Here is a 21,976-nt window from a genome sequence, read left to right as displayed (position 1 = left end):
ACCCCTCCACTTTTTTATTTTGGTGTCTTCCCCTTTCCTCAAGAAGGGTCTCAGGCTGAAATGTCAATTACTTGTTCATTTCCATGGATGCTGCCTGACCTGCTGAGATCTTCCAGCGTGTTTTTGTATGTTAGTAATTTAAGCTAGATGATCAGCTTAAAATCTAAAAAAAATTTGTAAATTAAGTCAATTAAACATTTAAATAAAAAGCTTTGATAAAGTATATCTTAAAGGATGCGAATGTTGCAAGGTCAACATTTATCGTCAATATCCTAAACCAGGGGTCGGCAACCTTTACCACTGAAAGAGCCATTTTGACCCGTTTCCCACAGAAAACACTGGGAGCCACAAAACCCGTTTGACATTTAAAATGAAATAACACTGCATACAATGTTTTTTTTGCCTTTATGCTATGTATAAACAAACTATAGTGTGTTGCATTTATGAAATTGATGAACTCCTGCAGAGAAAATGAAATTACATTTCTGCATGCAACAAGAACATTTTGAACTCCAAAAAAAAGAAGTTGGGTTGAAGGTTACTTTTAAGTAAAATACTCAATCTATTTGAGTCCTTGTATTTATGAAAAACGTCGAACCTAAATTGTCCGCCAGCAGCAAACAAAAAATAACGTCAGCCAGCTGTCAACCTGAAAAATAAAAGTACTATTTCACTGAAAAATGAAAAAAATTGAATATACGTAAAATAATAGGCAATTAAAATATTTATCATACTTGGTTAATGCTCCTGGACCTGAGCGCACAGCATCTGTACATCAGGGCTGTATGATGTCACCTTCATCTTCAAGCTGTCATCTGTGAGGTGTGCGCAATGTTTGTTTTTAATAAAGTTCATGTTGGAGAACACCTGCTCACATACATATGTGGATCCAAAGATTGACAAGACTCCAAGCGCATACTTTTTAATGTTTACATAAATGTCGGGGATAGCATTCTATGTTTCGAACACAAGTTTGTCCGGTTTGGGGAGGTTTTCAATATCACCATCTGTGATTTTGAGCAAGAACGGCCTTCTGACGGGCAACAACTTCAAGGTCTGCTGTCAAGCGTCTAAACTTTGACACCCATATGTCTTTGTCGGCTATGTCGGCCAGTTCCATCTCAAGATCAGGTTGACTCACACCTGCCAATGCAGTCGTATTCAGTAGGGATGGATCGATGCTTAGGGGAGTGACCGGGAAGGATAATGTGTTTTTTTTCCTCTTTGAACTCACAGAAGCATTTCCCAAATGATGTTTGCATTGCAATGATTGCAGAATGTAAATACTCTGAATTTATCATGTCGTGAGTTTGTTTGAACTCTCTCAAATTGGGGAAGTGAGACAATGTGCCTTTCTGTAAATCTCTGGCCAGCACTGTCAACTTGCGCTCGAATGCCAAAACATCCTCCAACACGTGCAGGGCTGTGTGTCCTTTCCCCTGAAGAGCTGTGTTCAGGTGCGCTGTCATGTCTACCATGAAGTGTAGCTTTTACAGGCACTCTGGCTGTTCCAGCTCGGGAAAGGTGAGCCCTTTGCTGCCCAGGAAAGTTTTCACTTCTTCCAGACCTGCGGTAAATAGTTTCTGCACCTCTCCTCTTGACAGCCACCGGACTTTGTTGTGCAGCAGGAGATCAGAATATGCACTTTCCAGCTCGTCCAGTAACAAATGGAATTGACGGTGATTTAAACTTTTTGCCATTATTTTATTGACAATCTGAATGACAACATCCATTACTTCTGTGCATTCCGGAGGAAATGTTTGAGCACACAGTGCCACTTGGTGGAAGATGCAGTGAAAATTCTGCAGCTTTCTGCCCAGCGACTTCTGCAGTAAAGCCACAAATCCCTTGTGCGCTCCTGTCGTACTTGGTGCCCCATCAGTAGCTACTGACACCAGGTGGGTGGTCTTTATTACTTTGGCTCTTTAACAATTCAAGACAGCCTTACAGATGTCCTCCCCCCGTGTTTGGCCTTTCAGAGGTATCAACTCAATCATTTCTTCCTGTGGCTCGGCAGAGCTTACATACCGGCAGAACAGCGCTATTTGTTCAATATCACCTTTGTCTTTAGACTCGTCCAGGCAATCGAGTAGGTAACAGCTGAATTGATGTCTTTAATTTGCTGTCTTGTGATGTCTTCTGCCATTTTTATGGTTCTGTCTTTGACAGTCTTTGCAGAGAGGAGCATATCCCTGATTTTCTGCACAATTTCACTCTTCTTTTTAAAGTCTGTGAATAGATGTTCTGAAATCTTAATGAAAGATTCTTTTATATATTCACCATCTGTAAACTGCTTCCCATGCCTGGCTATTTCCTGAGCGGCAACAAAACTAGCATATGTCGTTGATTTTCCAGACTTCATCCACTTCTTGAAATGATTTTTGCTCAGATCAACCTTCCGCATCAGTTCCGAAACGGCTTTTTTTCTCTCATCTCCATCCGGATATTTTTGAGCAAAGGCTGTGTGTTTATTCTGGATATGTCTTGCGACTTTTGACTTTTTGTTGTTTGCTAGCTTCTCATTGCATATTAAGAATACTGGTAAACCAGTCTTGTCAGCAGTGAAAGCAAATGTATCTGCCCACGTATCATTAAGCGTTCTGTTTTCTTCAGTCATTTTTCTTTTTTTAGAATTCTCCATAGTTAGCCTACCTTGGATCGAAAAATTAAAGAAATCGCGCACTGGCGGGTGTCAGGCATTGGCAGTGGTGACTTATATTAATAGCGACAAAAAACAAGTTTTATTTAGATTGTACAAGATCACCATAATCTTCAAATTTAGAATTGCATTTCAAAAACTAACATAAAATACATTTTAATTAAATACTCATCATTTATTTTCCAAAGCCACAGGGAGCCGCAGCACAAGAGATGAAAGAGCCGCAGGTTGCAGACCCCTGTCCTAAACCAAAAGATTTGCCACATGAGTAGGCAACTAAGAGTCAGCTGTATTGATGTATTTGGAGTCATATATAAGTTGGACCAGGTAAGGATGGAGAATTCCCCTTCGTAAGTAAAGCAGGAGGCTGTAGGGGAACCAGAGGTTTCTTGGTCACCATTAATATTAGCTTCCACATTTATTTAATTACTTGAATTAAAGCTCATGTCCCTGGGTCAATAATCTAGGTCTCTGTTTATTATTTCAGTAACTTGCACACAGTGCTACCGGACATGTGAAATGGGCTGGGTTGATTAGACCCAAACTGTTTGTGTCCAGGCTATATGGCAATAAGCGTACAAACACAACAAATAATTGAAGCCTAATTTATTATCATAAAAAAGCTCAAGAACACATAAAATATTATGCAGTCAGTCACAAAGATTTCAGGGCTCATGATTCTCAGTCACCACTTAATGGTTACTGTTGTTGGGGGAATTCTGAATTCTTGTTCACTCATGAAACCACTTTGGGTCCTTGTCACTCGAAAATTGTTGGTCTCAGCAAAGTCCAAAGAACCTGGGGAAGATACCTCAATAAATACGATCATAACTATAGAAAGAGACACACAGAGACAGACAAACTCTGATCTTTTGTCTTCATGCTAATGCATCAGCCTGATTTCTTTCATTCACGCAACTCATTCATGAACAACGTTCAGAATACCTTTAGAAATCAAATAAACACTGTAATGGTCACTTGTCTGTCAGTCCACCAGTGTTTTAGACTTAACATTCCTTTAGTTACAAAAGAGCATTATATAAGCAATAAATCTGAATGCAAAAAATAATCTATCAACCTAGCTCTCTGTGACCAACAGACATTGTTGTTAACAGATATCTTTATGTTAATAGTGACTAAGAAAAAATTCAGCTGCTATCAGCAAACATTAGACATTATCAAACCTACAGTGTTTACTTTTATAGACACTGTTGTGAGTTCACAAAAAAATTGTCACTTTGAACTGTTCAGATATTAATTCAATGTTTTACAAAATTTGATACATGCAAGTTTGAAACGAGATTGTATCAGAAAAGGACACTTGTAGCGTATTGGTGTGTAAGGTACAGCAGGGAAAAGTAGCCAAGTTAAAATTAAAGAGCTTATAAAGCATTTGGAGCCAAATTAATTATAGGCAGAACAAAACAGCTGAATTCTGGTAATAGCCATGACAGGATTATAATTTAAGGATTCCAAAAATAAGAATTTAAAAGGTAATTTACTTTAAATTCGGATTATTCCTCCTCCTTCAGCCTTGGCCAACCTGGGTACTTCCAACAGTTGATTCGCAGCGTCTGAAATATTTTGCTTTTGTTGCAGTAAAATATCTTGTTTGAAGAGAGATGTTTATTATTGCATGGTGAATTACTCCAGCCCCATTGATGGAGTTCTTCAGGACAGGGTCCAAGAAACAATCATCTTCAGCTTCTTTATTAATGACATTCCTTCTATTTGAAGCTAAGAGGGATTGTTTACTGATGATTACACAATGATCAATATAAATTACAACCCCTCAACAAATGAAACAACCCATGACAACATGCAGCAATGGCTAGTTTGCTATATCAAAAATCCATGACCCAGATTTTATCCTGATCTCTGCTGTTCATAGGGTGTTTTGCACATTTGCCTTGTAACCATGTGGAGTTCCTCTCATAACCCAAATACACACTGGTTAGCAGATGAATGGGGTACTATATATTACATCAACATGGGTTGCAGGAGAATTGAAGAGTTGATCGACATCTTTAAGAGAACATGTTGCAAGGAAATAATTGCAGGAATCACACTGAAGGGTTGCTAGGAGAACTCAAGCTGAATAGCCTGCCATATTGTGAAAAATGCAAATAACAATATTCATGAAAGAGTCAGGCAAAGAACATAGAAACAGAAAACCTACAGCACAATACAGGCCCACAGAAATTGCCTAGGGTTACCCATAACCCTCTATTTTTCTAAGTTCCATGTACCTATCCAAGAGTCTCCTAAAATACCCTTATTGTATCCGCTTCCACCCCTGTCACCAGCAGCCCATTTCACGTGCTCACCACTCTCTGCATAAAAAAAATCTTACTCCTGATATCTCCTCTGTACCTACTTCCAAGCACTTTAAAACTGTGCCCTCTCACGTTAGCCATTTCAGCCCTGGGAAAAAGCCCCTGACTATCCACACAATCAATGCCGCTCATCATATACACCTCTAACATGCCTCTGTCCTAACTTTTGTTGAGTGTGTTGCAGCCATCAAATTCTAAATTTGTGTATATTTACAAAATACAATTAAGTTGGTCAGTAAAACTATTGAAAATCTTTTCTTTGTACTTTTGTCAGTTAAATAAAGGTTCACGTGAATTAACATATCACAGATTTTTGCTTTTATTGCATTTTGGAAAATATCCCAACTTTTCTGGAAATGGGGTTTGTAATATTTACACTGACAAACATGATTGCTTTAAATAGCAAGGTCTGTTTCAAGCAAGCATTGTTTAGAAACTAGGAATACACACACACAGGAAGAAAAAAATATGGAATGTGGCGAAATTAAAAAATTTCTGCAACTGGGTATTTTTCTGGAAATAGCTTCTATCTGACTTGTGATTTTGTGATAAAATAAGTGTACCTGGAGCCCGGACGTTGTTTGACTAAAACCTCTGCCAAGTCCTCGTGGTAATGATGAATATCTCAAATGAGGACCTGGCAAGCAACCTCACCTATAGTGCTACGCTGACTAGACTTTGTTTTCCTGATTTGATTCTGCGTTTGTGCCATTTTTTTCTTGTTTGCTTATAAGTCAGTGAATCACAAAATAACTGGATTGAGGGTTAAAACACTGTATAGCTCAAAAATGTAGTTTATTAAATGTTAAAGAACAATGCATTTATATTTACATTTTTAAGGCACAATATAATTATAATATTTGTTATTCTCTTTACTATAATCATATAGTGTCATAAATATAAATGCTAATAACTCACATTTCAAGTTCAAACACCATAAATTATTTTGGAATCCCACACTGGCTTTAAACATACTGTTCTACTTGATGTCACAGAGCAGGGCTGCTCCTCTCAGGATCCAGTGGTCAGGTGGCTGAACTGTTTTCAGGCAGAGGGCAGTGACAAACATCAGGTCAGTACGTTGGGGCTTCTTGTAGACTGGGCAGATGTACAGTTTGGGATCCTTAGGTGCTGTAGAATTGATGGCAAATATATAGATGACGGGTACCATTGTAAACAGAACCTTTGCAGTAGGTTCAGTCAGCCTTGTGTTTCTCCTATCCCAACCCGCACCATCAAGGTAAAGACCATGGATATATACTCCATCCTGCCAAGCAAGCATGCAGAGGTTGAATGTGTAGAACACTAGAGAAAGAAAGCTGGTGAAATTTACACTTTACAAAGTGGTTATTCCATTAATGATCAATGAATAATACAATATACATGCATGGAGTCTTTGACAAGTTACCCAGATAGTGTAATTCAGCTCCTTTCCTATAGCCTTGCAATTTTTTCCTCACATATATCCAATTTTCATTTGAAAATTAATACTAAACTTGCTTTCACCATCTTCAGACATTTTTAAATATTCACTGGCCACAGGTAAAGTGCCAGACACTAAAGACAGACTAAGTGGCAACTTTATCCAAGGAAGGCAGCAGGGATAGAACAAATTTACATTTGGAAGGAAGGGCTTAGTCAAAAATTGTGAAGAATGTTTTGACCCATTGGCTATCTTCTTGCTGCTCAACTACTGAGTTTGTTCCACATTTCATTATCTTGCTCCAGGTTCCTGCTTCTGCAATCACTTGCTTATTTAAAATAATTGAGAGAAATCTGTCATAATGAATTAGCTTAAAAATTTCAGAGCTAACAAAATGTATTGATTAGGGTAGTGTGATTGATGTAACTTACATGGACTTCAGTTAGATCTTTACATGATTCCTCATGGGAAATTGATTCAAAAGGTTACAACTAATGGATCCTAAGGCAATTTGGAAAAATAGATCAAAATTGGCTATAGATGGTTAAATGTATTAAAATAAGGTTCCATGCTGTTGATATTGGGTTAAGTGACCTGTGGTTCCCTGTTCTTCCTCTTTGCTCTCTCGAACATAGTGGTTATATTGAAGTGATACTCACAACAACCCTCCCCCCACCGTGAATGAATTCTGGAAGATCAAACCTGGTGCATTAGTTTCTTAGTGTTTGACATTTTAAAAGCCCCATGATATGAGCAAACAGGGCCATCTTTATTAAAGAAAACTTAAAGCACAATGTTCAGGTTTCCTCCTCTCTTTGCAATCTGAATTTAACTTTTATACATGGAACTAACTCAAGGCCATAAATAAAAGCATACATACTACAGGTGGTACTTTGATATCTTCTTTCATCAGTTTTGTTACTTCATTGTGCAGAGTGACACTATCCAGTGCCCAACCTTTATGTGCTCGTGTTACTTCCTGCCTCATTGCAGTTAAGAACCCTGTAGACAAAATAAACACAACTTATTTCTTTAAAAGTGAAATGCTGTGATGCTGAAATTTTAAAAATGCTGGAAATACTCAATAAGACCATAAGATAGAGGAGCAGAAGTAGGCCATTTGGCCCATCAAGTCTGCTCCACCATTCAATCAAAGGCCGATCTAATTCTTCCAGTCATCCCCACTCCCCTGCCTTCACCCCATACCCTTTGATGCCCTGGCTAATCAAGAACCTATCTATCTCAGTCTTAAATACACCCAATGACTTGGTCTCTACAGCCACTCATGGCAACAAATTCCACAGATTTACCACCCTCTGACTAAAGTAATTTCTCTGCATCTCAGTTCTAAAAGGACACCCTTCAATCCTGAAGTCATGCCCTCTTGTCCTAGTATCTCCTACCATGGGAAATAACTTTGCCATATCTAATCTGTTCAGGCCTTTTAACATTCAGAATGTTTCTATGAGATTCTCCTGAACGCCAGGGAATACAGACATACTTTATTGATCCTGAGGGAAATTGGGTTTTGTTACAGTCGCACCAACCAAGAATAGTGAAGAAGTATAGCAATATAAAACCATAAATAATTAAATAATAATAAGTTAATCATGCCAAGTGGAAATGAGTCCAGGACCAGCCTATTGGCTCAGGGTGTCTGACACTCTGAAGGAGGAGTTGTAAAGTTTGATGGCCACAGTTAGGAATGACTTCCTATGACGCTCAGTGTTACATCTCGGTGGAATGAGTCTCTGGATGAATGTACTCCTGTGCCTAACCAGTACATTATGGAGCGGATGGGAGTCATTGTCCAAGATGGCATGCAAATTGGACAGCATCTTCTTTTCAGACACCACTGTCAAGAGAGTCCAGTTCCACCCCCACAACATCACTGGCCTTACGAATGAGTTTGTTGATTCTGTTGGTGTCTGCTACCCTCAGCCTGCTGCCCTAGCACACAACAGCAAACATGATAGCACTGGCCACCACAGACTCGTAGAACATCCTCAGCATCATCCGACAGATGTTAAAGGACCTCAGTCTCCTCAGGATATAGAGACAGCTCTGACCCTTCTTGTAGACAGCCTCAGTGTTCTTTGACCAGTCCAGTTTATTGTCAATTGGTATCCCCAGATATTTGTAATCCTCCACCATGTCCACACTGATCCCTTGGATGGAAACAGGTCACCAATGCCTTAGCCCTCCTCAGGTCCACCACCAGCTCCTTAGTCTTTTTCACATTAAGCTGCAGATAATTCTGCTCACACCATGTGACAAAGTTTCCCACCGTAGCCCTGTACTCTGCCTCATCTCCCTTGCTGATGCATCCAAATATGGCAGAGTTCTCAGAAAACTTCTGAAGATGGCAAGACTCTGTGCAGTAGTTGAAGTCCGAGGTGTAGATGGTGAAGAGAAAGGGAGACAGGACAGTCCCCTGTGGAGCCCCAGTGCTGCTGACCACTCTGTCTGACACACAGTGTTGCAAGCGCGCGTACTGTGGTCTGCCAGTCAGGTAATCAATAATCCATGACACCAGGGAAGCATCCACCTGCATCACTGTCAGCTTCTCGCCCAGCAGAGCAGGGCAGATGGTGTTGAACACACTGGAGAAGTCAAAAAACGTGACCCTCACAGTGCTCGCTGGCTTGTCCAGGCGGCGTAGACACGGTTCAGCAGGTAGACAATGGCATCCTCAACTCCTAGGCTGATAGGTGAACTGGAGGGGGTCTAAGTGTGACCTAACCATAGGCTGGAGCTGCTCTAGAACAAGTCTCTCCAGGGTCTTCATGATGTGGGAGGTCAATGCCACCGGTCCGTAGTCTTTGGAGCCACTGGGGCACAGTTCTTCGGTACAGGAACAAGGCAGGGCATCTGCCACAGCGCAGGAACCTTCTGGAGACTCAGGCTCAGGTTGAAGACATGGTGAAGTACTCCACATAACTGGGGGGCATAGGCTTTGAGCATCCTGGGGCTGACACTATCTGGGCCTGCAGCCTTGCTTGGGTGGAGATGTTTCAGCTGTCTTCTCACCTGTCCAGCTGTGAAGCCCACTGTTATGGTTTCAGGTGTGTGAGGGGTGTAGTCACAACACCAGGGTGGGGGGCTATGAGGAGGGGTAGGAGGGGAGAGTGGAGTATGTGTTGGTATACAGCCCAAGAGCTGCCAGACTTTCCTCATAGGGTAACCCTTTCATTCCTAGAATCATTCTTGTGAATCTTCTCTGAACCCTTTCCAATGTCAGTATATCCTTTCTAAAATAATGAGCCCAAAACTGCACACGATACTCCAAGTGTGGTCTCACCAGTACTTTATAGAGCCTCAACATCACATCCCTGCTCTTATATTCTATACCTCTAGAAATGAATGCCAAAATTGCATTTGCCTTCTTCACAACCGACTCAACCTGGAGGTTAACCTTTAGGGTATCTTGCACAAGGACTCCCAAGTCCCTTTGCATCTCTGCATTTTGAATTCTCTCCCTATCTAAATAACAATCTGCCCATTTATTTCTTCCACCATAGTGCATGACCATTATATTTCATTTGCCACTTCTTTGCCCATTCCCCTAAACTATCCAAGTCTCTCTGCAAGCTCTCTGTTTACTCAACACTACCCACTCCTCCACCAATCATTGTATCATCGGCAAATTTAGCCACAAATTCCATAGTCCAAATCATTGACATACATCATAATGAGCTGCAGTCGCAACACCGACCCCTGTGAAGCTCCACTGGTAACCAGCAGAGAGCCAGAATAGAATCCCTTTATTCCCATTCGGTTTTCTGCCGACCAGCCAATGCTCCGCCCATGCATAAGTTAGGCAATATCAATAGAGAAAAAGTTAACATTTCAAATCAATATTATTCTTCTAGAACTGGAAATAGTTAAGAGATTAACCAAATTTGCAGAGCAGGGAAAGAGGAATGACTGTGCAAAGATGGAAACCTCAAGGCCAGATGTATATAACACATCTTTGTCTTTTCTTGTGAAACCTGAGCTCTATGAACAGCATGTCATCTTCTGACTGAGCACACTTAAAGCCTTCTGGAATCATCACAGAGTTCAACAATCACCAATAATCCTCTTATTTCAAATTACTTCCTTTTAAGATTCATTTTTTGTTAGACACATCCCATCACCAACTTCTTTGGCTTTGTACCATCATCCCTGCAATCATTTAACCTCCTATATGCTCTGAAATCCTCTTTTTGTTTTTGTTCACTCTACCCTCCCACATTTTTGCTGCATCTTAAATCTTGTTTTATTTTAACTTTTCCCAGTTAATCAAAGGATATCATCCTGAATGTTAGCTGTTTTTCTCTCTCTTTAGGTCTGCTGAATATATTGTAATTTTCTTTGTAATGTTGCTAAATTTTGATTTGCTGCTTTTACTGGTGAAATCCTAACATAAACACATGTTGGTTCTGTTCACTTAGAAAATTTTTGCCATAGGATATTGGGGCAATTTATTCCAGCTCTGATTGAGATTCAAATTTCTCCAGAGCAAATTGTAATTTGTAGGTACCTGTGGGAATCTGTACTTGGCCATCTACACTGAAGCATTCCACTGGAAGAAAGGAAGACTACTATTTTTTCAGTTCCTTTCAAGATAGCCAAAGGCTCCAGAATCAATGAAAGACTTCTGAAGAATAACCATTTACAATATAAAAAATGCAGTAGCCAATTCACATAGACCAAGCTCCATCTCACAAATTTAAATATGGCTGCAAACTGTATTCCTTATGTATTGAAAACATTCCTTTCTTACTGCCGCTGATTATGGTTGAATTAGATTGTTTGCAACCTTGGCATCTAACTTTGCCTTGAAATGAATTTTCAGCCAAATCCACTCAGCTCATTTAATGTCAAAACTCATTCAGGCCAGTGTTATCTGTATATTTTACCACTGCAAAAATCATTTTGTGGGCTTCATAAACTTGACTAAAACTTTGCTGTTTCTTAATTATCTATCCATCACCCCTGTTCGCACAGGTCTACATTAAATCCCAAACCGATACTATCTTAATTACAGTTGATTTATAATTTTGGTAACATTCCTGTAAAGTGCTTTGTGACGTTCCATTGCCCCACCTAGACACACCTCATCATTGCCTCATTTTGAAAGATGCTGCTGAAGCCAAGCATTTACTACAAATGATTATGCAAAAATACAGATGAGAAAAACTGCAGATGCTAGAAATCAAGTAACACACACAAAATGCTAGAAAAACTCAGCAAGCCAGGCAGCATCTTTGGAAAAGAGTACAGTCGATGTTTTGGGCCAAGACCCTTCAGCAAGACTGGAGGAAAAAAAGATGAGGCATCAGATTATGCAAAAAATACATTTGCAGCACTGCTTTACATTTTAGATCATGATGTACTGTTCCTTGAATTGTTAGTACCTACCCTGGGGATTGAAAAAACCTGTCATCCAAAAGACATTAGGTCTGCCCTCAAAAATCCAGGAAGAAAATTGTGTGTTTCTCTCAAGGAGTTCTGTGAACCAAAATCCTAAGGTAGAGGAAGCCCAGGAAATCCTCTTCCACCCCTGAGGGACACGAGCATCGTACATATTGTCCAAGGCATCAATTAAGTTCTGCAATTACAAAGGCATTGAGTTTCAAGAAAATCAAGGATTCTCCCAGTTGCACATTTATGTAATACTTAATCGCTATGCAGCTTTTCACAAACTTTAAAACAAGAAAGAGAAAGAGAAATATTACGATTCCAACTGCAAAGCAAATTCACCTGCTGTTGAGAAGGAAGCAGGTGTTTCAGGAATGAGATAGTGTTCTCCTTCAGCTGTTGCAAGTCGTACACTTTCTTAAGGTTCTATCTTATTTTTAATCATTTAGGTTTTTGACAGATTTCCTAAAATTCAACAACCTAAACTGCAACAGCCTTAACTTCCAGGAAGTCACTGGCCAGATATAAGACATGGCTTTTGTTTCTAAATCCTTTGAACAGCACTGAGATTTGCTAGAGTTCCTAACATCACCACAATGAAAACATCCCCATATTTTTTGGAGTCTAGTAAAAATTTTTATTCAAATGATTTACAAAATCTTTACAAAATAAATAATTAGGCCTGGAAGTTTCCTGTTAACTTTACCAGTACAAAACTGCAACAGATGGGCATATAAGCACAAATACCTCCCATAGATTTCCCCTCTTAGCCTCAGCTGGAGGTTCTCCCTCCATTCAGCAAGCCAAGTATAGCTTGCTGACATTGCTCTATTAAAATGGCATCATATGCAGATGGGTGAGGGCCACAGATGGTACAGGAAGGCAGCTGATCCCTAGAAAAACAAGACATTTTACAAGATGTGGATGAGGCCACATATAGAACATTGTGTTTGGCTCTGGATAGCCTGCTCTAGGAAAGATGTCATTAAGCTGGAAAGTGCAGAAAAGATTGATAAGAATGTTACCAGAATCTGGAGGAGATAGTTGAAGAGATTGAGCAGGATAGGACTTTATTCTTTGGAATGTAGGATGCCATGGTAGTGTAGCAGTTAGCATGATACTATTACAGCTCAGGGCATCGGAGTTCAATTCCGGTGTCCTTGTTAAGGAAGTTGCATGCATGTGTGTTTACTCTGGATGTTCGGTTTCTTCACACACTTACTCCAAAGACATACTGGTTAGTAGGTAAATTGGTCATTGTAAATTGTCCTTTAATTAGACTAGGGTTAAATCAGTGGGTTGCTGGGCAGAGTGACTCAGAGGGCTGAAAGGGTCTGTTCCATACTGTATCTCCATCTCTAAATTTACCAAATAAATAAATAAGAGGTGATATCACAGAGGTGCATAAACTCATCAGGGGCACAGATTGGGCAAATGGACTCAGTCTTTCCCCATGACTGGAGAATCAAGATTTCTTGAGAGAGGCAAAAGATGAGATTACTGGAGCCTTGATCAAGATCTTTGCATCTCCTGTGGTCACAGGGGAGGTCCCATAAGACATAGGAGCAGAATTAGGTCATTTGACCCATTGAGTCTGCTATGCCATTCCATCATGGCTAATTTATTACCCTGCTCAATCCCATTCTCCTGCCTTCTCCCTGTAACTTTTGATGCCCTGATTAATCAAGACTCTATCAAACTCCGCTTTAATATACCCAATGACTTACAGGAACATGGCAATTAATTCCATAGATTCACCACCCTCTGACTAAATAAATTCTTCATCTTTGTTCTAAAGGGATGCGCTTCTATTCTGAGGCTGTGCCAATGTAGGAAACGTACCCTCCACATCCACTCTATCTAGGCCTTTCAATATTCGATAGGTTTCAAAGAGATTCCCCCCTCCAACAAGTGTAGGTCCAGAGCCATCAAATGCTCATCATACATTAACCATTTCATTCCCAGGATCTTCCTTGTGCACCTCTTCTATAAGGCTACATCCTTTCTTAGATAAGGTGTAAACTGCTCATAATACTCCAAGTGCAGACTGACCATATAAACCATCAGCATTACATCCTTGCTCTATATTCTCAAAATTAATGCTAACATTGAATGTAACCTCCTTCCATCAACTCAACCTCCAAGTTAACCTTTAGGCAATCCTGTGTGAGGACTCATGAGTCCCTTTGCACCACTGATTTCTGAAATCTCTTCATATTTTGAAAATAATCTATGCAATTATTCCTTCTACCAAAGTACATGACCATGCACCTCCCTACACTATATTCCATTTGTCATTTCTTTGTTCATTCTGCTAATCTGTTTAAGTCCTTCTGCAAATTTCCTACTTCTTCAAAAGTACTTGCCCCTCCACATATCGTCATATCAGCTGCAAACTTAGCCACAAAGCCATTAATCCCTTCATCCAAATCACCGATGAAAATGTGTAAAGAAGTGGGCCCAATACTGACCCTTCTGAAACACCACTAATCATTGGCAGACAACCAGAAAAGGTTCCTGTTATTCCCACTCTTTGCCTCCTGACAATCAGCCATTCTTATATCAATGCTAGTATCTTACTTGTACAAGTCAACCTTTTATGATCCGGCACTTTTGGGACCTGAGGAATGCCAGATAAGTGAAAATGACGACCTTTCAGCTTCCCAAGCTCCTTTTACTTAGTACTAACAGCTACAATCACTTCTGTCCCCAATACTACAATTTCTGGCATACTGCTAGTGTCTTCCACAGTGGAGACTGGTGCAAAATGCCTATTAAGTTTGTACATTATTTCTACATTGGAGAAAGGCCTATTTTGATGGTATCAGAAAGCATCTGGCAAAGGTGTATTTGGTAAGTGGGTGGCCTTCAAAAGTGAAATTTTGGGAGTACAAAGTTTGTATGTGCCTGCCAGAATAAAAGGTAAAGAGGACAGGTGTAGGGAACCTTGGTTTACAAGGGATATTGAGGTTAAGAAGAAAAAAGGAGGTGCATAGTAGGTATAGGCAAGGAGGAACAAATGAAGTGCTTATGGAGTATAAGAAATGCAAGAGAACACTTAAGAAAGAAACCAGGATGGCTAAAAGAAGGCATGAAGTTGCCCTAGCAGACAAGGTGAAGGAGAATCCTGAGGTCGTCTACACATAGGTTAAGAGCAAAATGATTGTAAGGGACAAAATTGATCCTCTGGAAGAGCGGAATGGTAATCCTAGGTGGGGGCCAAAAGAGTTTTGGGGAGATCTTAAAAGAATTTTTTGCATCTGTATTCACTTAGGAGACAGACACAGAGTCTACAGGAGAAAGGCAAAGCGGCATCAACTTCATGGACCTGTACAGATTAGAGGAGGAGATGTTTGTTGTTCTAAGGCAACTTAAGCTGGATAAATCCCCAGGGCCTGACAATGTGTTCCCTTGGACCCTGTGGGAGGCAAGTGCAGAAATTGTCAGGGTTCTACCAGAGATATTTAAATCATCCTAATTTACAGTGAAGTACCAGAGGATTGGCGAATAGCCAATGTTGTTCTGCTCTAAAAATAAACCAGGAAATTATAGGAAAGTGAGCCTGATATCAGTGGTGGGAAAATTATTGGGAGGTATTCTAAGGGACTGGATATTTGAGTATTTGGATAGACCTGGACTGATTAAAGACAGTCAGCAAAGGTTTGTGCATGGTAGATTGTGTCTAACCAATCTTATAGAACTTTTCAAGGAATTACCAGGAAAGTTGATGAAGGCTAGACAGTGAATGTTGCCTACGTGAACTTCAGCAAGGGATTTGACAAGGTCCTGCATGGAAGGTCGATCAAGGAGGTTCAGTCACCCAGCATTCAAGATGAGGTTGTTAATTGGATTTGACATTGGCTTTGTGGGAGAAGCTAGAGAGTGATATTAAATGATTGCCTCTCTGACTGGAGGCCTGAGATTAGTGCAGTCTGCAGGGATCATTGCTGGGTCTATTGTTGTTTGTCTTCTATTATCTTTTGTATTAATTTAAATTCCCTAGATGTAGCAGTCAAATTTGAACTTGCAGGGTTCTGGAACATAACCGTTACAAAACAATTCCCTTCACTTTTTTATGGCTTTTGAACTAGCATCATGAGCTATACAATCTGCTGCTAACTTGACTTTATACAATGAGGAAATGCAGATGGTTATGGAGTTTCATATAGAGTCATACAACTTGGAAACTGGCTCTTCTGTGCAGAGTTTCTGCAAACCATCAAGCATCTATTTACACTAATCACATTTTATCCTTTCCATAATCCCATCAACTCCCCAGAATCTACCACTCACTTACACACTAAGGGCAATTTACAGTAGCCAATTAATCTCCCAACCAATGTGTCTTTGGGATGTTGGAGTAAACTGGAGACCCTGAAGGAAACCCTAGTGGTCACAGAGAGAACTCCACACAGCTAGCACTCAAGGTCAGGAATGAACCCAGGATGCTGTTGTTGTGAGGTACAGTCTACTAGATGTGCCACTGTTATGACCACTGGCACAATTAACCATTGGAGAATGGAGAAATCATGGTAATTGCCAGATAAGGTAGTGTATCCACTGTAAAAGATAGTGGATTCAGCCCAGTACATCACGAGCAAAACCCTCCTAACATTGAGCACGTCAACATGAAACATTGCCATAGAAAAGCAGTATCCATCATCAGAGATCCTCACCAGCCAAGCCATACTCTTTTCTTTTGCTGCCATCAGGTAGAAGGTACAGGTGCCTCAGGACTTGCACCTCAGTTACATTGAACTTTGAATAATTGGCATTCATAATTTTTAAAAATCACTGCAAGCTAAAAATGAAGTAACACACACAAAATGCTGGAGGAACTCAACCGGCCAGGTAGCATCTATGGAAAAGAGTAAACAGTTGATGTTTCGGGCTGAGACCCTTCTTCAGGTCCTGCAATTTGTGCGTGTTGCTTTAGATCTGCAATATCTGCAGATTTTCCAGCCAATAAAACTGATGCACCATCAATAACTCTGAGACGTGAGTTAAGGTAGGCTTTTATTGGCTGGAAGAAAGCACAAGTAGCAAGCGACCACACACAACATCCTGGAGACTGAGGAAGGAGCAGAGCCTCCAATTGCCTTTATACCGGGGTCTGTGGGAGGAGCCACAGGAGCAGTCAGCGGGGGGGGGGGGGGCGGGGGGGTGGCGTGTCCAGACAGGTATATGTAGTTCACCACATTTTGTGAAGTTAAAACCGATTTTCTGTATCTTTGTTTTGATGAAAGATCTTCATCCCGAAAGGTTATCTGTTTCTTTTTCCATGAAAGCTGCATAAACCTGCTGAGTATTTTAAACATACTATATGCAGCTTTTTATTGATTTCATGAGCGGTTGAATGTTCTACGCTTGCTTCTGTTTATTACATTATAATACTGACCTCACTCATGATAATGGTTCCCTCTATAGCCAGCTGTAAGTCACCCAGGCAGAGCCGAAGCATTGTAATAACCTTCTGCATTCGGTCAATTTCTTGTCGAAGGAAAATATTCATAGAATTCAAAATACCCATTTTTATGAGATGAGCTTTCACCTATCAAAATAGACAGTTCATTTTCTCAGGATTCTATTATCACCTTCAATCTTGTCTATCTATAAAGTGATGTATACATTTTGTTTAGTAAATTTTTTTACAGCAGCAAATACATTAACCACATTAAAGTTGTAATAGAAAGTCCAGTTGATTTAAAGGATTTGTATTCAGTTTCAACCACACATGAGTAACTATCATACATCATATCATGCTTAGTGTATATTCCAAACATAAGAGATTCTTGCAGATGTTGGAGATCTTAAGCAACACACTTAAAGTGCTGGAGACAGCAAGTCAGGAAACATCTATGGAGGGGAATAAACAGTTGATGTTTTGAGCTGAGATCCTTCATCAGGAACATCAGAATTGGGAGCATTATCATGCCAGTTATAAAGAAGGCAAGACAGCGGCTATACTTTATTAGGAGTTTGAAGAGATTTGGCATGTAAACTTCTATAGTTGTACCTTGGAGAGCATTCTGACAGGCTGCATCACTGTCTGGTATGGCAGGGCTACTGCACAGGACCGAAAGAAGCTGCAGAAGGTTGTAAATCTAGTCAGGTCCATCTTGGGTACTAGCCTACAAAGTGCCCAGAACAAGTACCTAGGAATCTTCAATGGCTTTTAACTTGGAGCAAGAAGGCTGCGAGTGAACTGCTGATTTTTTCGGAGTGAAGGGAGTTTTTTTTTAACTACTCGGGTAAAGGAGAGGTGAGACTGCGCAGGCGCATGACATCAGCCAATAGAGCATGAAAGGTTTAAAAAGAAGGCAGCCATATCCAATGGGCAGTGGAGTGAGAGGCAGCAGAATGCTAGGGCTTAGGCAGTAACAGGACAAGATGTGGTAGGAAGCATGTGTGTGAGGCCAGTTTTCTGTGCCTAGTGTCAGATGTGGGGGGTCCTGGAGTCTCCCACCCTCCCAGATGGGCATAGCTGCACCCGGTGTGTGGAGCTGCAGCTCCTGAGGGACCAAGTTATGGAACTGGAGATGCAGCTTGATGACCTTCGCCTAGTCAGGGAGAGCGAGGAAGTGATAGAGAGGAGTTACACCGGGGCCACAGGGGACAGACAAGTGGGTCACAGTCAGGAGAGGGAAGGGGAAGAGTAGTTACCAGAGAGTACCCCTGTGGTTGTACCCCTTGACAATAAGTACTCCTGTTTGAGTACTGTTGGTGGGGACAGCCGACCTGGGGGAAGTGGCAGTGGCCGTGCTTCTGGCACAGAGTCTGACCCTGTGGCTCAGAAGGGTAGGGAAGGGAAGAGGAAGGCAGTAGTGATAGGGGACTCTATAGTTAGGGGGTCAGACAGGCAATTCTGAGGAAGCAGAAAAGAAACTCAGATGATAGTTTGCCTCCCAGGTGCCAGGGTCTGGGATCTTTCTGATCACGTCCAAGATACCTTGCGGTGGGAGGGAGAACAGCCAGAGGTCGTGGTACATATTGGTACCAATGACATAGGTAGGAAAAGGGAAGAGGTCCTGAAAAAAGACTACAGGAAATTAGGAAGGAAGTTGAGAAACAGGATTGCAAAGGTAGTATTCTCGGGATTACTGCCTGTGCCACGTGACAGTAAGACCTGTACAGAAAAGACAGGTTACACTTGGATCCTAGGGGAACCAATATCCTGGCGGGGAGGTTTGCTAAGACTACTGGAGAGAGTTTAAACTAGAATTGTTGGGGGGGGGGTGGGAACTGAACTGAAGAGACTGGGGAAGAGGAGGTTGGCTCACAAATGGAGAAAGCTTGTAGACAGTGAGAGGGGGAGGATAGGCAGGTGATAGAGAAGGGACATGCTCAGACCGAAGGCTTGAGATGTGTCTATTTTAACGCAAGGAGTATTGTGAACAAAGCAGATGAGCTTACAGCATGTATCAGTACTTGAAGTTATGATGTGGTGGCCATTACAGAGACTTGGATGGCTCAGGGAGAGGAATGGTTACCAAGTGCTGGGTTTTAGATGTTTCAGAAAGGACAGGGAGGGAGGTGGGGGCATGGCACTGTTGATCAGAGATAGTGTCACAGCTGCAGAAAAAGTGGACGCCATGGAGGGATTGTTTACGGAGTCTCTGTGGGTGGAGGTTAGGAACAGGAAGGGGTCAATAACTTTACTGGATGTTTTTATAGGCCGCCTAGTAGTAACAGGGATATTGAAGAGCAGATAGGGAAACAGATCCTGGAAAGGTGTAATAATAACAGAGTTGTCGTGATGAGAGAGCTTAATTTCCCAAATATCGATTGGCATCTCCCTAGATCGAGGGGTGTAGATGGGGTGGAGTTTATTAGGAGTGTTCAGGAAGGTTTCTTGACACAATATGTAGATAAGCCTACAAGAGGAGAGCCTGTACTTGATTTAATATTGGGAAATGAACCTGGTCAGGTGTCAGATCTCTCAGTAGGAGAGCGTTTTTGAGATAGTAATCATAATTCTATTTCCTTTACAATAGCATTGGAGAGAGATAGGAACAGACAAGTTAGAAAAACATTTAACTGGGGTAAGGGGAAATTATGAGGCTATCAGGCAGGGAATTGGAGGCTTAAATTGGAAACGGATGTTCTCAGGGAAAAGTAAGGAAGAAACGTAGCAAATATTCAGGGGATATTTGTGTAGAGCTGTGTATAGGTATTTTCCAATGAGATAGGGAAGTTATGGTAGGGTACAGGAATGGTGTACAAAGGGTGTAATAAATCTAGTTGAGAAGAAAAGAAAAGTTTACAGAAAGTTCAGAGAGCTAGGTAATGTTAGAGATGTAGAAGATTATAAGGCTGCTAGGAAGCAGCATAAGAAGGAAATTAGGAGAGCCAGAAGGGGCCATGAGAAGGCCTTGCTGGGCAGGATTAAGGAAAACCCCAAGGCATTCTACAAGTATCTGAAGAGCAAGAGGATGAGACATGAAAGAATAGGAGCTATCAAATGTGACAGTGGGAAAGTGTGTATGGAACCAGAGGAAATAGCAGAGGTACTTAATGAATACTTTACTTCAGTATTCACTATGGAAAAGGATCTTAGTGATCGTAGTGATGACCTGCAGCAGACTGAAAAGCTTGAGCATGTAGATACTAAGAAAGAGGATGTGCAGTTGCTTTTGTAAAGCATCAATAGACAATAGACAATAGGACCACCTATTGGGCTGAGAAGTGGCAGATGGAGTTCAACCCAGTTAAGTGTGAAGTGGTTCATTTTGGTAGGTCAAATATGATGGCAGAATATAGTATTAATGGTTAGACTCTTGGCAGTGTGGATCAGAGGGATCTTGGGGTCCGAATCCAGAGGATGCTTAAAACAGCTGCGCAGGTTGACTCTGTGGTTAAGAAGGCATACGGTGTATTGGCCTTCATCAATCATAGAATTGAATTTAGGAGCCAAGAGGTAATGTTACAGCTATATAGGACCCTGGTCAGAACCCACTTCGAGTACTGTGCTCAGTTCTGGTCGCCTCACTACAGGAAGGATGTGGAAAACATAGAAAGGGTGCAGAAGAGATTTACAAGGATTTTGCCTGGATTGGGGAGTATGCCTTATGAGAATAAGTTGAGTGAACTCAACCTTTTCTCCTTGGAGCAATGGAGGATGAGAGGTGACCTGATAGAGGTGTACAAGACGATGAGAGGCAAGGATCGTGTGGATAGTCAGAGGCTTTTCCCCAGGGCTGAAATGGTTGCCACAAGAGGACACAGGTTTAAGGTGCTGGAGAGTAGGTACAGAGGAGATGTCAGGGGTAAGTTTTTTATTCAGAGTGTGGTGAGTGTGTGGAATGGGCTGCCGGCAACAGTGGTGGAGGCAGATATGATAGGGTCTTTTAAGAGGCTTTTAGATAGGTACATGGAGCTTAGTAAAATAGAGGGCTGTAGGTAAGCCTGGTAATTTCTAATGTAGGAACATGTTCGGCACAACTTTGTGGGCCGAAGGGCCTGTATTGTGCTGTAGGTTTTCTATGTTTCTATCTTTAGGGAGCGGTGTCTCAGAAAGACAGCATCCATTATTAAGGACCTCCAGCACCGAGGGCATGCCCTTTTCTCACTGTTGCCATCAGGTAGGAGGCACTGAAGCCTGAAGGCACACACTCAGTGATTCAGGAACAGCTTCTTCTCCACCATCCGATTTCTAAATGGACATTGAATCTTTGGACACTACCCCACTTTTTTTAACATACAGTATTTTTTGTTTTTGCACGTTTTAAAAAATCTATTCAATCTATTTAATTTATTTACTTGTTTATTTAATATTACTATTGTAACATGCTGTAAGGTTTCACTGCTAAGGCTGATGTAATGGTTTCCCTGTAGCAGCAATGTTTGTGTTATGACTAGAGATAAGGGGGCTTTGGAATGTATGTTAGCCAATGGGAGAAATGTTATTCTTTCTTGTAAGTCTGGAAGAGAGATTTTCAGTCTTTCATTGGGGTGCGATAGAGAGAGAGGACATGAATGGAGAGAGTCAGAAGACCACCAGATGGAGTGGACTGAGGAGTGAGGGTCTGAGGGCCAGCTATGCTTGGAGGTCGACAGGAACAAATGAACAAACAGTGACCGCAATGATGTGCAATAGACTTCTTCCTTAAGATGAGCCCTTTTACTTTTTATTTTCTTTACTAACCCTCTATC

General features: G+C 41.1%; 1 protein-coding gene across 1 annotated transcript in view; it reads right to left on the bottom strand.

Annotated features, from left to right (window-relative positions):
* Positions 1 to 5,974: 5,974 nt before the first annotated feature.
* Positions 5,975 to 21,976, bottom strand: part of LOC132401348 (dynein axonemal heavy chain 8-like) — an 895,336-nt gene continuing 879,334 nt past the window's right edge. The window contains exons 91-94 of the mRNA XM_059983478.1: positions 17,223 to 17,375; positions 11,825 to 12,014; positions 7,299 to 7,420; positions 5,975 to 6,262 (exon numbers count right to left, since the gene is read on the bottom strand). Coding sequence (XP_059839461.1) covers positions 5,975 to 6,262; positions 7,299 to 7,420; positions 11,825 to 12,014; positions 17,223 to 17,375 — 753 coding nt within the window. The remainder of the gene's footprint in view (positions 6,263 to 7,298; positions 7,421 to 11,824; positions 12,015 to 17,222; positions 17,376 to 21,976) is intronic.

This window comes from Hypanus sabinus, chromosome 10 (genome assembly GCF_030144855.1).
Source record: "Hypanus sabinus isolate sHypSab1 chromosome 10, sHypSab1.hap1, whole genome shotgun sequence".
In the NCBI taxonomy this organism is placed as follows: Eukaryota; Metazoa; Chordata; class Chondrichthyes; order Myliobatiformes; family Dasyatidae; genus Hypanus; species Hypanus sabinus.
The sequence above is the reverse complement of the archived record's forward strand: the minus strand, read 5'-3'. Positions and strand labels throughout refer to the sequence as shown.